Source organism: Mauremys mutica, chromosome 11 (genome assembly GCF_020497125.1).
Source record: "Mauremys mutica isolate MM-2020 ecotype Southern chromosome 11, ASM2049712v1, whole genome shotgun sequence".
In the NCBI taxonomy this organism is placed as follows: Eukaryota; Metazoa; Chordata; order Testudines; family Geoemydidae; genus Mauremys; species Mauremys mutica.
Window position 1 is genome coordinate 11,913,692 of NC_059082.1, and position 14,956 is coordinate 11,928,647.

At 49.4% G+C, this 14,956-nt stretch overlaps 1 protein-coding gene across 7 annotated transcripts in view; it reads right to left on the reverse strand.

The window, feature by feature from the left end:
* The window catches only part of CHD2 (chromodomain helicase DNA binding protein 2), an 80,916-nt gene that overhangs the window by 15,939 nt on the left and 50,021 nt on the right, over positions 1-14,956 (reverse strand). For all 7 annotated transcript variants that reach the window (XM_044978821.1, XM_044978823.1, XM_044978822.1 and 4 more), the window contains 12 exons: positions 13,141-13,329; positions 12,120-12,282; positions 11,547-11,699; positions 10,477-10,548; positions 8,730-8,879; positions 7,651-7,799; positions 6,191-6,287; positions 5,366-5,458; positions 4,628-4,801; positions 3,282-3,457; positions 1,179-1,220; positions 247-386 (listed from right to left, as the gene is read on the reverse strand). In XM_044978821.1, the coding sequence (XP_044834756.1) occupies positions 247-386; positions 1,179-1,220; positions 3,282-3,457; positions 4,628-4,801; positions 5,366-5,458; positions 6,191-6,287; positions 7,651-7,799; positions 8,730-8,879; positions 10,477-10,548; positions 11,547-11,699; positions 12,120-12,282; positions 13,141-13,329 (1,598 nt within the window). The remainder of the gene's footprint in view (positions 1-246; positions 387-1,178; positions 1,221-3,281; positions 3,458-4,627; positions 4,802-5,365; positions 5,459-6,190; positions 6,288-7,650; positions 7,800-8,729; positions 8,880-10,476; positions 10,549-11,546; positions 11,700-12,119; positions 12,283-13,140; positions 13,330-14,956) is intronic.

The window sequence follows — 14,956 nt, forward strand, 5'->3', positions numbered from 1 at the left end:
TCAGAGCAGAAGACTCACGGCTTGGAGGCTAGAATAGCTTTCTCACTCTTAAAGGTAGCTCCCTCCAGCTCACTAGCAGAGGCAGCATGGGTGAAGTTTATACTGTTCTTTGGCTAACAGACTACAACCTCCAGTGCTGCCAACCTGGTGTCCCATCTCACCCAGAATGGGGATGGTTCCCCATCAGCACGTTGGCCCAACACCACCAAGAGGTTAATGAAATTAGCACCCGCCCCTTTCACTTACCCTCACCGGGGTTTTCTTTCAGCTGCTCCTCATATTCCTGCATTGCCGACACACAGCTGCTGTGAATAAGTTCCCCTAGACGTTTCAGATCAGCTATGGACTTGTCCACCAGCTCTGCATCGCGAGCAATGCACTCCAGCCTGAGAGGGAAGAAAGAATCAGACTCAACACCTGGCTGATGGTGCTGCTCAGAGACACAGGGCCTAGCCTGTCTGCTTCTTTCAGGTGTCTGAAGCTTCCCAGATCAAGCATATCACTTTCAATAGTATTTGCACTGCTGGGCATGGAAATACTTTTTTCAGGAACTGGGATTTTTGTCTGTGTGTTAACTTCAGCTCCCCGCTACCTAGGAGAACCAACACATCTATGCCTCTGAGCTGATCTCTTTTATTGGGACTCCTCAGGTTGCTGATCCTTTTCTTGCCAGGTAAATAATGGTTTTAAGAACACCTGGAGCAAGACCCATGTTAAGCTTTGGTACCTGAGAGTTGCAGGATACCGCAAGAAGCAGGTGATCGCATAGCAGGGGACTAGACTAGGACAGGGCTGCTTTGCAGAAGATGACACCATGTGTACCCTGCTCCTGCAGTGTTGCATAATGCACTAGGCATGCGCAGGGGAGGAGGGGGCCTTCATCTGAAACATCCGCCAGTGGCTATCGTCTGAGACAAGATGGACCACCTGGCAATTCCTGTATCTCCAATGGCAGCACTTGCACACCATTCACCCTGAATATGACAGACCAGTCAGGCTTTGCCCCAACGAAGAAGCCTATGCCATACTTGATGCCTGTCAGTTAATTGTGCCTGGGTAGAGCAATGCACAGAGAGCTTCATGTGGCTATTTGTGTCTCCTGTTTACTAGTGCAGCATTCAGAACTACAACTAGCCTATATGCAATTGTTCTCGGGATCAGAGCCAGTTTGCACATACCGTTCGAGTGGAAACCCAAACTTCTTATAAGCCTTGATAAATCTAAGCAAAAAAGAAAAGCAAAACAATCTCAGTAAAAAGGGTCCTAAATTACAGGTGTATTTAAAAACATGGTGATACATTTAATTGGCTCATCCCCTTTGTCAATCCAGTATTTCACGTCCAAGGTCTAAGTCGCTCCCAGGGCTGTTGTGAGTTTTAATTCATTAGAGTTTGCAAAGAGCTTTGAGCTCCTTGGCTAGAAGGAATTGGAGAAGGACAGAGGATGACTCTTAACCCTGAGCGCCTGTCATTGCAAAAATAAATAAATAAATAAAAAGATAGGGGGGGATGGGGAGGGTCATAATTTTAGTAAATTACTGATGGAGGCTCAGTTTAAAAACCAGCAACTCAAAGATGAAGGGAAGTTGGTTAAAGCTCAAGAAATCCTCTTTCCCATCTCTGGGCTAACCTCTGGACACAGCCGTAGGATGCAGGCGCTTTGCAGAGACTGAAGAGATTAGAGGAAGTTCTATCTTGGAGATGGCAAGGACAAAAACTGGCTTGGAATTGCATGCGTCAGCTGATCTGAGAAACGTGATGCTGGGGGAAGGGGAAACTTCACTACTCTGATTTACGGCACTAACTCTTTTAGGGCTCCTATTTTTTCCCAAATATATCAACATTTGCTTTTTGTTTACATTTAAACTGCCAGGAAACTTCTTCTTTCAGGTGAATTTGGTGCTCCTGAGCGAAGCCAGTGGGACAGCACAAAGACAGGAGTCCTTGGTTTCTCCATGGACTGACTACCAGCCGTTGAGGCCTCCCACACACCCCCTTAGCCATGTACCTTAATGCTGAATTCGACGGACCCACTCAGTCCACCAGAGGTTACTGATGGAGGCTGACAATTTCAGGAGCAACTTTTGTGAAACACAGGCCCATGTCTCACTAGAACCAGACTAAAGAGCGTCAGCTCGTTTCACACAGGCCTAGAAAGGCCATCGGCAGGTGGCAAAGCTGACAAAATAAAAGTTCAGAGAATGGCTGGAGCCAGTAAAGTCTGATTTCTCCCCTAATTCTTCTGTTACAACACTAATACTAAGTGAATAAAGCACCAGGAGTCCTGCCACTGTCATTTAGAACTGATTAAATGTCCACGGCACAACAGCATGAGCATGGAAGATCCCCAGGAAATGGAGGTTTTGGGGCGCCAATAGCCCCAGTCCAGCAGAGCACTTCTTCACTTGCTTAACTTGAATCACGTAAGCCAGGGGTGGGCAAACTTTTTGGTCCGAGGGCCACATCGGGGTTGCAAAACTGTATGGAGGGCCAGGTAGGGACGGCTGTGCCTCCCCAAACAGCCTGCCCCCTATCCGCCCCCTCCCATTTCCCTCCGACTACCCCTCTCAGAACCCCCCGACCCATCCAACCCCCCACCCACCGCTCCTTGTCCCCTGACCGTCCCCTCCTGGGATCCCCTGCCCCTTATCCAAACCCCCAGAACCCCACCCCCTATCCAACCCCCCCGCTCCGACTGCCCCAATCCCTATCCACACCCCCGCCCCGACAGGCCCCCCGAGACTCCTACGCCTATCCAACCCCCGTTCCCCTCCCCCAGAACCTCCGCCCCATCCAACCGCCCCCTGCTCCGTCCCCTGACTGCCCCTTAATCCAACCCCACCGCTCCCCTCCCACTTCCCATGCAGCTCAGAGCTGCATGTCTGGCAGCCGTGCCGCCTGGCCAGAGCCAGACACGCTGCCGCGCTGCCCTGCAGGAGCTCGCAGCCCCACTGCTCTGCAGGAGCTCGCAGCCCCACTGCCCAGAGCGCTGCCAGCGTGGCGGTGTAGCTGCAGGGAAGGGGGGTCAGCGGGGGAGGGGCCAGGGTTAGCTTCCCCGGCCAGGAGCTCAAGGGCCAGGCAGGACGGTCCCGCGGGCCATAGTTTGCCCACCTCCGATGCAAACAGTCGATATGACCTGACTTCACTGGGACCAGCCACGGGCTTACGGTTATGCAGGTGCTGACGTGCTTTGCTGGAGCAGGGCCCTACCCTAGCTGTGTCGGTGTCTGCGCAGAATTTCCGAACATGCTCATCTAACAGTCTCCTGGGCTCAGCACTGACCTCCTGATTTCAGCATCAGTAAATCCTTCCACCGTGTCTTTCCTAACGCTCCGCGGGCGCCCCCGGCGCTTCGGCCTTTTATCGTCGTCAGTATCGTCCGTCTCACTCTCTGATCCAGATGACCTGTGTATCCTTCGCTTTGATTCAGCATCAGAATCACTGTCATTTGCCTGAGCCTGAACGAGCCAGAAGGACAGCACTAGGGTAACAAGGGCTAATTTGCAACCTCCTTCAACTCCTCCCTAGTAGCGTGGGCTGGCAATGCAAATGCAGAACCTCTTGGTGCTTATTCTGAAGTAAGGCCAATCAGATCAACATCGGCATCATCCCATCTTAGAGAAACCTCCCTTTTTTCCTCCCCTGAAGTGCCTGAATGCCCAAGACCCCAATGTATTTGCTCATCCCCTTTTGACAGATTTCCAGACAACGCTAAGCTCCACATTTGGAGCATGCGAATGAAGCATGGGTTCCATGTCCTAGGGGAGTTTTCTTGCACAGCCCTATTGCTAGAGGATTTGAATGCATCATAGCACCTAGACCGGGGTGGCCAAGCTTACTGACCCTCCGAGCTGCATACCACAATCTTCAGAAGTTCGACTGCTGGGGCTCGAGGTTTCTGCCCCGCGGGAAGCATCTGCCAGGGCTTAGCCCCAAGCCTTGGCAGGTGCGCCCCGTGTGGCTGAAGTCCCGAGGCCCCCTCCTTCACTGGTCAGAAGCCCCTATCCCACCACCCTGCTGCAAGGCAGAGGTCCCGAGTTCTCCCCTTCCCCCAGTCTCGTAGGTGGAGAAGGGGGGACATGGGGGGCTCCGCAAGCCACACTCACTGTAAAAGAGCCACACGTGGCTCACGAGCCACTGTTTGGCCACCCCTGACCTAGACAGTTAACCTGGAAAGGGTACTGCCTCTTCTGGGTGTGAAGGGACAGGTTAGGTTTAAGCATTAGCAGCATGGTGAAGTGTGAAGCTTAGTGAGGAGATGGGAAAAAAAGATCCAGGAAATGACCTACGAGGCAACCAAACACCAACTCCAGTCTAGTCCCCACCACTCAGTTGGCTATTTTCCCCTGTGCTTCAATCTGTTACTGCCACCGGGTTTCAGTATTTATTGTTTTTAAATAAAGCGCAAGTGGAATTAGAAACACCACTACCAAATTCACCCTGCGCTATAGACTCGGGGCCGAATTCGTACTCCGCAGGGCAGAACTACTGCCTATTCTGTACTTTGTCCCAAACCAGCAATAAGGGGGGAAATCAAAATCCCACAAAATTATTACTGGGCAAAGACCCTCTTTCCCACCACTAGCCTCCTGTGGCCTGTTTCCCAGCTTCCCGAGGCAGTGCTGTACCTTTTTAGTGGAGCTGCGGATTCTGGGCAGCATGTAGATTTCTTCCAATTCCTTCTGTCGTTCCTCCTCCTCCACTTTCTTCCTTTGCTCTTCAGGAATAATATCATCCCAGTCCCTCTGGGACCTCTCATCCAGCTCAGTCTCTTCCTCCTCCATGGTTGCAAAATTGGCTACCTTATAAGCAAAAGCACATCCATGGGATTAGAAGCTCCCCGTGGTAACGTCACCAGAGATACGTTGGTCCAGTCTCAACTTCTTTCTCTTAAGGCACTTCCCCAAGAAATCTGTCCGTTAGTCGTTCTGTTTCTGTTGTCTGTCATCTCTTCCAGCTATCAAGTAGTGCATGCAATTTATAAACTTTGGCTGGAGCCTTTGCTAGATTAGCATTTCAGTTCCCGAAGTTTAAGATTTTCTTCCCCACCACCAAGATCATTTAAAAACCTATACACACACATTTCTTTAGTGCTACCCACCCACCAAACCTATCAGCCCCCCTTCCTGCTGGTTGAGGACCACATGCTTCCATGCACCTTGCAAAGGGTTTGGCTTATTTGACTAACGCTTGACCCCGTGAAGCCAGCATGCAGGGGCACTTTTGGCCAGTTCTGTCCCTTCTCCTGTCACCGACCTTACAAACAAGGCTGACCTTGGCAAAGACTGTTCAAAGCCACTCACGACCCTACTCTGCTGGGATTCAATCTTACTCACTGGTTCCTAGGAAATCTATTTGCTTTGTACCTTGAATTGAGACAGCAGCTCATCCGTGGCGCTCGAGGACACTTCGTTCTCTCGTGTTTCAGCCAGGCGTAAAATCTCATCAATATCCATTTCCTGCCAGTCAGAAAGAAATTATGATAAAATCAGAGGACGCACAGCAACAGAAAGAAAGGAGGGGGGGGTGGGGTTAAGGATTGACTTGTGAGGTGTGACTGCTGAACACACATCGCTTGGATAAGTGAACAAGGGGAGGTGGGGGAGACAAGTTAACGGGCTGCATATACTGATGAAGTGTCATCACTGAGGAGGACAGACTATTTAGCTGGTACAAGAGGGTATGAAGAGGAATGATGGGTGAGGCTGAGAAAACAACAGCCTGAACAGCAGGAAAAAATTCCCGACTGCTATCTTTTCATTTGTGGAATCGTTCCCTGCAGGGACATGGCCCATTAACAGGGCTGTTCAAAACATTCGGTAACATAATGTCAGAAACAATCCTGCACTGGATGGGGAAGAGGTGACACACTCTGACTCCTGTGGAAACCACAAGGGGGCTAAGAGGAGCTGGGATGAAGAGGACTCACTAGGCCCTGTTACAATACACTAACTCGTTATTCACAGAGCTACAGATGTATGTGCAGAGGGCTGACGGGGTACAAGGTTCTACCACTGAAACCCCAACCATGGTCAGTTTGACGAACCCTATTAACTGCACTGCTCTCTCAGATCCACAGAGCAAGTACAACAGAGTCAGGACAAATGCCAGTTTCCCCATGCAGTACTGCCAATGAAGTGAAGTTCATGAAGACTATCAGAGCACAGCTAGGTTATTTTAATTTTAACTACCTGAGGCTCCGATTCTTCTCCTTCAATCTCCTTGAAGAGATCCTCAGCTCCAAACTTCAGAATAGCTGTCAGCTCCTCTTTGTTGAAAGGATTTGAGCTGGAAAAAGGAACAAAGACACAGTTGACTCTCAGGAGCCACCAAGCCAGCCCTGCTGTTTCACAGCTGCTTTTCTACGGTAGAAAGACACACCTAAGCCTCCCTCATTAGGCCAACCTTGTGATGTAAGTGCTCAACCCGACACTAAGAAATGCCTTGAGCTCTGCTCCTGATCTCTCCCCCTGTTCTGTCAGGGGTTAGGAGCGCTGTCAAGGCAGCATGCTCCATTCCTAGGGAAAGGAGGGCAGCGCACCAAGTGACTCAGTACCAAGCCACATGGCCAATTAAGCAGCAGTGTTGATGGGCTCCAAGGAAGGGATTCCCATGTCCTACAAGGATGGCTAGCTTGATGTGTGGCCTCAGGAGTACATCAAGGGGTATGAAGTGGGGAAGAATGGAGGAACTCTTGAGAGCTTTAATCACACACAAGGGAAGCCTCTGGAAAGGTGAGGGAGAGGAACAACACAGGGAAAGATACACTTGCTGAGTAGAAATTCACTACAAAGTTTTAATACTGACACACAAAACCCAGAATCTTTCCGGCCTTGCATATGCATCTGAGTCAGTTCTGGGTTCCCATACCTTTACTGCATTGGTATCACAAAGCACTTACTACTGCACTGCAGGAGTAAAGTGGGGAGACCCACCAGTCTGCAAAACCCAGCAGACTCCCTCTATTCTTCCTGAAACCTACACCTGAAATGACCCTTCCTTCTACACGCTTCCAGCTATATGGTCTTTCACCTGAGGCACCAGGAACTGCAGAAGTTGACTAGAGCCAAATGGTCCCCATGGCCATTTTCTCCCTACAGCACCAGCTGCAGAGCGGAAGAGACTGCAGATCACGATATTAAACAGATGTTTAGGTGACGAGCTGGGAAAAGACTCCAACTGCCCTAGTTGGTTACAGCTGTAGAGCCAGCATGAAAAAGAGACCAATTGTGTGGGACACTTATAACCTACTGTCAACTTCTTCAGATATCAGTGACCTTGGGGGCCTTGTAAGAAAAAAGTGACGGCCTCTAAAAGAAGGAAAAACAGGCCAAAGACCACGCTAGGGGCGATAAACAGAAGCACAAAAACAAACAGAGAGGGAAAGAAAAGAAAAAAAAGAGAGAAAGATGGACTGAAAAACAGAGGAGACTTCAATACCAGTTCTTTTTATTTTCTTGCTAACTTTGGCATCCCATATAGTTTCCATACCAACGACCACATGAGCCAAAGTTAGTGGTGAGCTACCATTAGTAGGGTTTTTTTTTGCTGGCCAACTACACTATCAACTAATTACCCAAGTCACCACGAGAGCGACACTGATTACTGTACATAATCCATCTGGTGCTCTCCTCCCCACTTAGGCACTTACTTGGATCTCCCAGAGTTGTTATCCAGTACAGTACGGCCTGTGGTGTCCATACGCTGGATCACCAGATGATCCAACACCATCTTTTTCTTGGCCCTTTCGATGATCTCCTCTTCCACTGTCCCCTTGGTGACTAAGCGGTAAATGTTCACCTGCAGGGCAAAGAAAAAGCGGAGCTATTTTGTGGATCTGCAACATATGGTCCTGCCTAAATTACAATGCACCCTGTGCTGTTTAACAGAAGGCAGCAATAACCTGTCTGCATGGTCCCTTCTTGCAAAGATATATCCTGAATGGTATATCTGAACCCCTAATCCAACACACACTACCCCATGGGAATAGCTATTCTCAAGAGACTTCCAGCCCCACCAAACTCACAAGAAAGGCTGCTCTTGCCAGATCTCCAGCCTTCTTTCTAGATCAAAGGTCCAGTGACACCTCAGAAAAATATTGTTTGTAGATTTTAAGGCCAGAAATGACCTGTATGATCATCTAAGTCTCACCGCCTACATAACACAAGCCAGAAAACCTCAGCCAGTGATTCCTGCATCAAGCCCATAACCAGAGTTTGAGATAGAACAGTGTGTGTGTGTATGTTTGTGTATGTGTCTATATAAACAAAGAAACACAACAGACTCACAATAAAAGTACAGATGGAACACATGCCTGCTCTCTCTAAGCCTCATACTGGCTCTATCGATAAGCTTTTAGGCCTCCCAGCCTTGACGATGTCCCCTGCTTGACGCCAATGCCTGATGCCAGAGTTGTGTGCAATTTTAGTTATGAAACTAAGAACCATGTGAAATTTGCTTCGTTTGGTGATTAACTCAACACCCAACCCAGAATCCAGGCCCTGTTTCCAGCAAACTTGGGCTGATCTGGTTTTCCAGCTCAGTTTTCCAGCTTACCCTGAGTTTCTGGGGAACCTGAAGGATCAGATAGCCCAAACAGAAGGAATACATTTGCAGAGCCCACATAAGCCGGACATGCCCAGCTCTGCAGAGTCCTGACACAGATGCTAATACTACAGCATATGACTGGACTGAATCATAGAAAAATGGATCCAAGGCTGCTCTCCTGACCTGTTTCTTCTGTCCAATTCTGTGAGCCCGAGCCTGAGCCTGCAAGTCATTCTGGGGGTTCCAGTCCGAGTCAAAGATAACCACAGTGTCTGCAGAAGCCAGGTTAATCCCCAGTCCGCCAGCTCGTGTTGACAGCAGGAAACAGAAGTCCTGCATACAATGACAAGATACCTGTGTACAGCATTGCTCACACAAAATGATCTCAGCTGCTTAAAAACACACACGTGCAAAAGCCAGTGAACTAATGCAGGTTACAATATATCCTACAGGGCCCATCTGTATGTGTGGCCAGGTCAAGGGAGAGGAAAGTGCAACTGAATGCAAAGTTTAGGGAGAATGGAGAGGGCCTGGGAGGGAGGGTTTATTAGAGACAGAGAGGAAGTTCGGAGTCATCACAGGACAGAGAAAAGAGACAGAGTTTGAAGACAGTTTGGGATAATGAGGTGCTCAGAGCAAGGGCAGCGTGTGAGAAGGATCTTCCTCTTTTGTAGAGAGATGGAAAAGAGAAGCGGAAGACAGAGAACTCTGGTGTTTGAGTGGCATAGCGAGAGAAGTGGAAAGAGACGCAGCAGAAAGAAGGAATCCCCACTCCATCCATTTAAGAAGTCCTCGTATTAGTAATCTTGGGGGATACTGATGGGTATCAGAGTGCGACGGGCGGGGGCACGTGGCAGCCATCAGCAGCTCCCGGGCCGAGGAAGGCGTAGCTGGCAGACAGCAGCACATGTAACGTGAGTTGCAGCTAGTGACAGAGACGTAAGGAGACTGAAAGGGCCCAGCAGGTGCCGCTGTGGGCAGCAGAACGCAGAAATGGCTTTGGAAGGAAGGGCACCTTCGGCTTGTAGCTTCTGAAGGTCAAACTATGGTGTGTACTGGACCCTCACGACAGCAGCAGGCAAACACGTGTGCATGTCACTGGCACGTCTACGGGGTGATCGGCCACACACAAAACGAAGCCTGCCATGGACTCTGCGACTCACTGCCTGGGCGGCTGAAACGACAGGGCCAGGCCCTCCTCGCTCAGGCAGTCCTCTCTAGAGTCCATCTCCCTGAGAATCCCTTTCCTCCCCCACAGTGCCGGCTTCCTTGCTCACCTTTCTGCTTTTTTCAGTCCTATTTTTCCCTAAGCTTCCTGCTAACACCAGGCACCTGGCCTTGTCTCCTTTTGTTCTTTACTATCTGCTCAGTTAGCTCTGGCTTTCCAAGCAAAGTCCCGTTTTTTCAGGCAGCTGGATTGCCTGAAGCACAAAGCAATCAAGTGGCTCACGCCAGTGAGTAGGCCCAGATGGGAGGGATTACAAGGCCGTAAGCCCTTTGGTCCCTAAACCTTCACTGCAGCCACCAGACACTACTGCCTGCCTACACTTCCAGCAGCCCTTTCCTCTGACACTTCAAGTGCAGAGACAACCTCACGCTCCAGCCTGTGCAAGTCATCGTGTGACCGCTTCACTCCCAGGTCCACGGAGGGGAACGTCTAAGGGGGTTCAATTCTTGGCAGATTCTTTCTGAGTCTGATTTTCAGGCCCCACCCTTTGTAAGGCATTGGGGCATTTCACACGCGACACAGATGGCCACAAGATACAAAACATGCCACTGCCATGTCTCTAGACACAGCCAGAGCTCCGTGGGGACGAACGGCAGCTATGGCCACGCTGCGAACTGGCACAAGCTCGAGCGTCCCATCCCGTCCCCTTCTGAAGCTATTTTCCCTCAGGCAGGAACCCCCACGTCCCCACAGCTGTCATACCTCAGAGCCTTCCGCGTTGAAGTGATCCAGCGCTTGCTTTCGGATCTCCCCTTTGATCGAGCCGTCCAAGCGCTGGAAAGATCAACAATAATGATAGAAAGAAAGAAAGTAAAGGAACCCTGAGGAATTGCTGCCCCAAAGCTCTGGGAGCTCCAGTCTCCTGTCCTACATACCTTCAGCTTGGAGCATTTAATCATTAAAAATAACTGCTGATTAAAAATAACTGCACTGCTTTAACCTGCTGCGCCGAGGAGGAGGGAGGCGGGGAGCATGCTGAGGCAGCAGTCACACGGTGGGTGACACTTCAGCTCTCATTACAGGCTCCCAGCCAGGATCGCTGCATTTACAGTCTCCTCTGGAGCTTATCAAAGGATCAAGGCTGATGCAGATGCTTGGAGGAGGAAGGCATGTTTTGCAAAAGACAGGGCTTTATTTATTGTGCTTTTGCACGTTTAAAGCGTGCCCCCCTGTAGCAACCGCCAGGCGCACATACAATTCTATAAAAACAAGGCGTGGGTGGGCTGTGAGCCAGCCTCAGCCAGAAAGAAACGGAGCTGAAGGTGGCCAATCCGCAGCCCACCTCAGGCAGAACACACAGGCTTTACGGCCTAGCCTGAAGGGCTTTGTCACACCAGCAAGGGAAGCCAGCTCCGAAGCCGAGAGCTCTCTGCTGAAATCACCCTGCTATCAGACTCAGAGATGTTCACACCTCGGGACTTTTAGCAAAAGTGCATCTGCTCAAAAGACAGTGCCTAGAGCAAGAGTCATCTCTCTGGTAGCCAGAGCCCAAACCACACAGCGCTTTAAGCACTGAATTCTCCCCTTCCATAGATGTTCACATCACAAATGCACCTCTCTCTCATTCTCTTGGCTTGATCAGCACTTACAGGAGCAAGAATACAGTGAAGCTTCCCAGTTATCATCAGTGCACTTTGCTTTAGAGCCTTATGTAGTTGGAGCTACCAGCCTCAGGTAGGCTGAGCACTTAAATGGCTTACGTCCCCTCAGTGCTCCCCGATTTGAACTTTCGAGTTAACCCTGAGTGTGTGCTTACCACTAACCCTCCTCACCTGGAAAGGGTAGTGCTTGATAGCCAGGTATTCTGCCAAGATGTCCAGCATTCTCACCATCTGGGAGAAGATCAGGACTCTGTTACCCCTCTCACGCAGCCTGGTCAGCAGTTTGTCCAAGAGAATTAGCTTTCCACTGCTCCTGATTAGAGACTGAAGAAGTAACAGTCATTCCAACAGATGCTTCCAGCCAAGCCCTGTATGCCCTGTACAGACCGACATGCAGCACAGCAGGCTGCCCTTGTTCTTCACGTCCGGTTTGTCCCAGCATTAATCCAGCCCCATCACAGAGCTTTACAGAGCGGAAGCCCTTGACGGAGACTAAACCATCAAAGCGTGATCTTACGCTGTATGTTCATCCTATTCTAGACATCCAATCTAGCCAGACACGAGGCCACCCCTAACGGGGGAGGAAGGCTGGAGAAGCAGCGGCTTGGCTGTGGGGAGGAGTTAGGGAGCATGTCCAGGGGACAGAGGTAACAGGAATTCTGCTTGCAAGATATTGTTTTGGCACGGAGGCAGGAAAGGGGGATAATAAAGGGGAAAGTAATTATCCACCAAACAACTACTCACCATCAGCATCTCCATGCCGGTCTCCCTTTCGTTTTCTTCCGGAGGTTTAATAAGATAGCAGTGATTGCAGCATTTTTTCAGCTCCATCACGATGTTGAGGAAGCCAGACGTGCTTCCTCTTGTCCCCTTCGAGAGAGCCTTGTAATTTCTTGTCAAAATCCACCTGCAGGCAGCAGTAGGCCAAACAAAATCCACAGGTCAGGCCCTGGCATTTCACCGGGGGACAGTGCAGACTGAACTCTCTGGAGAAACTTTCAGAAACAATTATGCCTGGGTGGCAGTTCCCCCGTCTCTCTCCCCATCTCCTTTTCCATCGCATGAAACTCTGCTTACTCCTTACATGAAATCCCAACCCCTCCTCCTTCTGGGACATTATTATTTAATATTACAAGGCACCACGGTTGTGCACAGACCTTTACAAAAATAAGACAGGCATGGTCCCCACCCTGGATGCTGACAAGATAAATTACATCATCACTCCACTTTAAAAGCAAACCACCCAGTGGGGTGAATTGTAGCATCTCCTTAGGGCAGTGGTTCTCAACCTGCGGCCCAATTAGCACACAGCTGTGGCCCAGCTCAGCTGTGCGCTAAAGGCAGGCCCGCACGGCGAAGTCCTGGCTTGGTCTGGTCGGGGCTGCCGGCCTGCCCCGCGTGGCAGGGGTCAGGGGCTCCCAGCCAGCGCGGGGGGGGGGAGGGTGTGTGTGTCAGGGTCCTGGCTGACACTGCCCTGCCACCCAGCCCCTGCGGCCCAAGTAACACTGTGGATCGCATGTGCGGCCCACAATGATAAATAAGTTGAGAACCACTGCCCTAGGGACAGGCAACACACAGGCAAGATACTGTACCATCTTACTCTGCTTCTCACCAGAAAGACCCCCCCCACTGAAGGAGACTGCCACTTATGCTGTGTCCCACAATGGTTTGGGGATACAGAACTACGGCCAGCAGACACACTAATGAAGTAACCCACCAAACCCGTTTCCACTGGGCACCTTCAGTCACTCAGTAAATGCCTTACTTATAATACTGCTTCTGCAGGGCAGACATTTCCACCCGGAGAATCTGCTCCACTTTGGCCGGCAGGGATTTCTCCACATCCTTCTTCACCCTGCGCAGAAGGAAAGGCTCCAGGACTTTGTGCAGGCTCTGGTAGCCATTCTCTCTCCCTTTCCCATGATCATCTTCAAAATCCTCCCAGAACTCAAACCTGGTGGTACAATTGAGGAGTGGTGGGTGAGAAGGCCTCTTAACTCCCATCTGCTACGTTTACACTGACACAATGCCAGTCTGCTGAGGACCTCCAAATGCCCCACAAGCTATTTATTCTGCACCCCTGTGAGCTACGTAAGTGATCACCATTTTACAGGAGGGGTAAAATGAAAGAGAGAGATTAAGGGGCTTGCCCAAGTCTACAAAACAAATCGGTGGCACAGCTGGGAATAACACACTGGTGTCCTATAGGTCCTTGCTCCAACCACTGTCTAAGCTGCTGCCTTCATATATAGCCTAGATCTCAGGAACAAAGGGCCAGGCCTTTTCTATCTATAACCAATATCCTACACAGGGAAACAAAAATGGGACTATAGGATCAAGACTGTTAATGGTCTCTGATTCTTTGAGAAAGGAGCTAGAACAGCAGTCTTTGAGTCAAAGGGAAATTCACTTCTGTGGAAGAAGCATCAAGAAATGTATATGGAACTGCGGGAGAGCCACTGTGTTAACAAAACTGTCTCTCTGCAGAAGGCAGGGCTAGACCAACCACATCTGGCTGCCAGAGCCATCATTTGGAAATATTTTTATGGCAGCTATGGGTGATCATCACACACAAAACATAAACCCACTTACGTTTAGAAATAAGGAGTACAGTGAATAAACATGGCAAAGACGCTTTTCGAAAAAGATGATAATGGAAGATGGTAAGCTAAATCCATCGTTCCTACCAAGAGCTACATTTTACTTTGGAAAAACCAACTACCACCGAATCTGTTTTTATCAAGGACTCTGCTAATAATTTCCTGGTTACATGTGGGAATTGCCCTGAAGTAAAATTGTGGAGAATACGTAACATTAAAAAAAAAAATTTAAACGGGGGGAGGGAATTGTCAGTTGAGGCTTAGTTTGGTTGTACTACAAAAAGAAGCAGCTTCAAGCTGAAGAACAGCTTGATATGGGGAAATCTTTCCTAACTAGAATTGCAACTAGACAATAAAACAGACACCAAGAGGATATGGAGACATCAACAATAATCTCAAGAGAGATTAGAGAACACGCTTTGGAGTAATAGCAAGGGGAATGCCCAGCACTACGTGCAGAAGTCGGGGGTTGATAACCTTCACAATCATTCTGCACAAACTTCTAGAATCCCAAGATGTTCCTTGCCCATTAGACACAGTAAATAGCAACAGATCTCGTTAACAGGGACATCTTGATCAGTAGAAGTATTTCTTCTGTGCCTCTGAGTTACGGAGGTAAATATGAACTTCTGCACAATACGAAAGTGTGTTATTTAAAATAGCAACAGACAATGAACATTCATAACATCTAGATACCTTAGTATTTGAAGATACTGATCTCCTTTTCACATCTTTGATTTTAGCTCTAGAACCTAACAATTATCTACACAGTGAATTGTGCAAGCCATGTCTCTCATTGCCTAACCTCTCTAAATCATTCTCTCTTTTGTATTTCTCCCTCACTCCATTCTCTTTAACCAAGAATGTAATCATTTCACAGCATGTTGCTACCCTCAGATCACCGACGTATATTATACTGAATGAAGTCAGGTCTTTGCAATACTGCCCTGTAATCCCCTCCTTCTAGCCCAAACTTCTCCC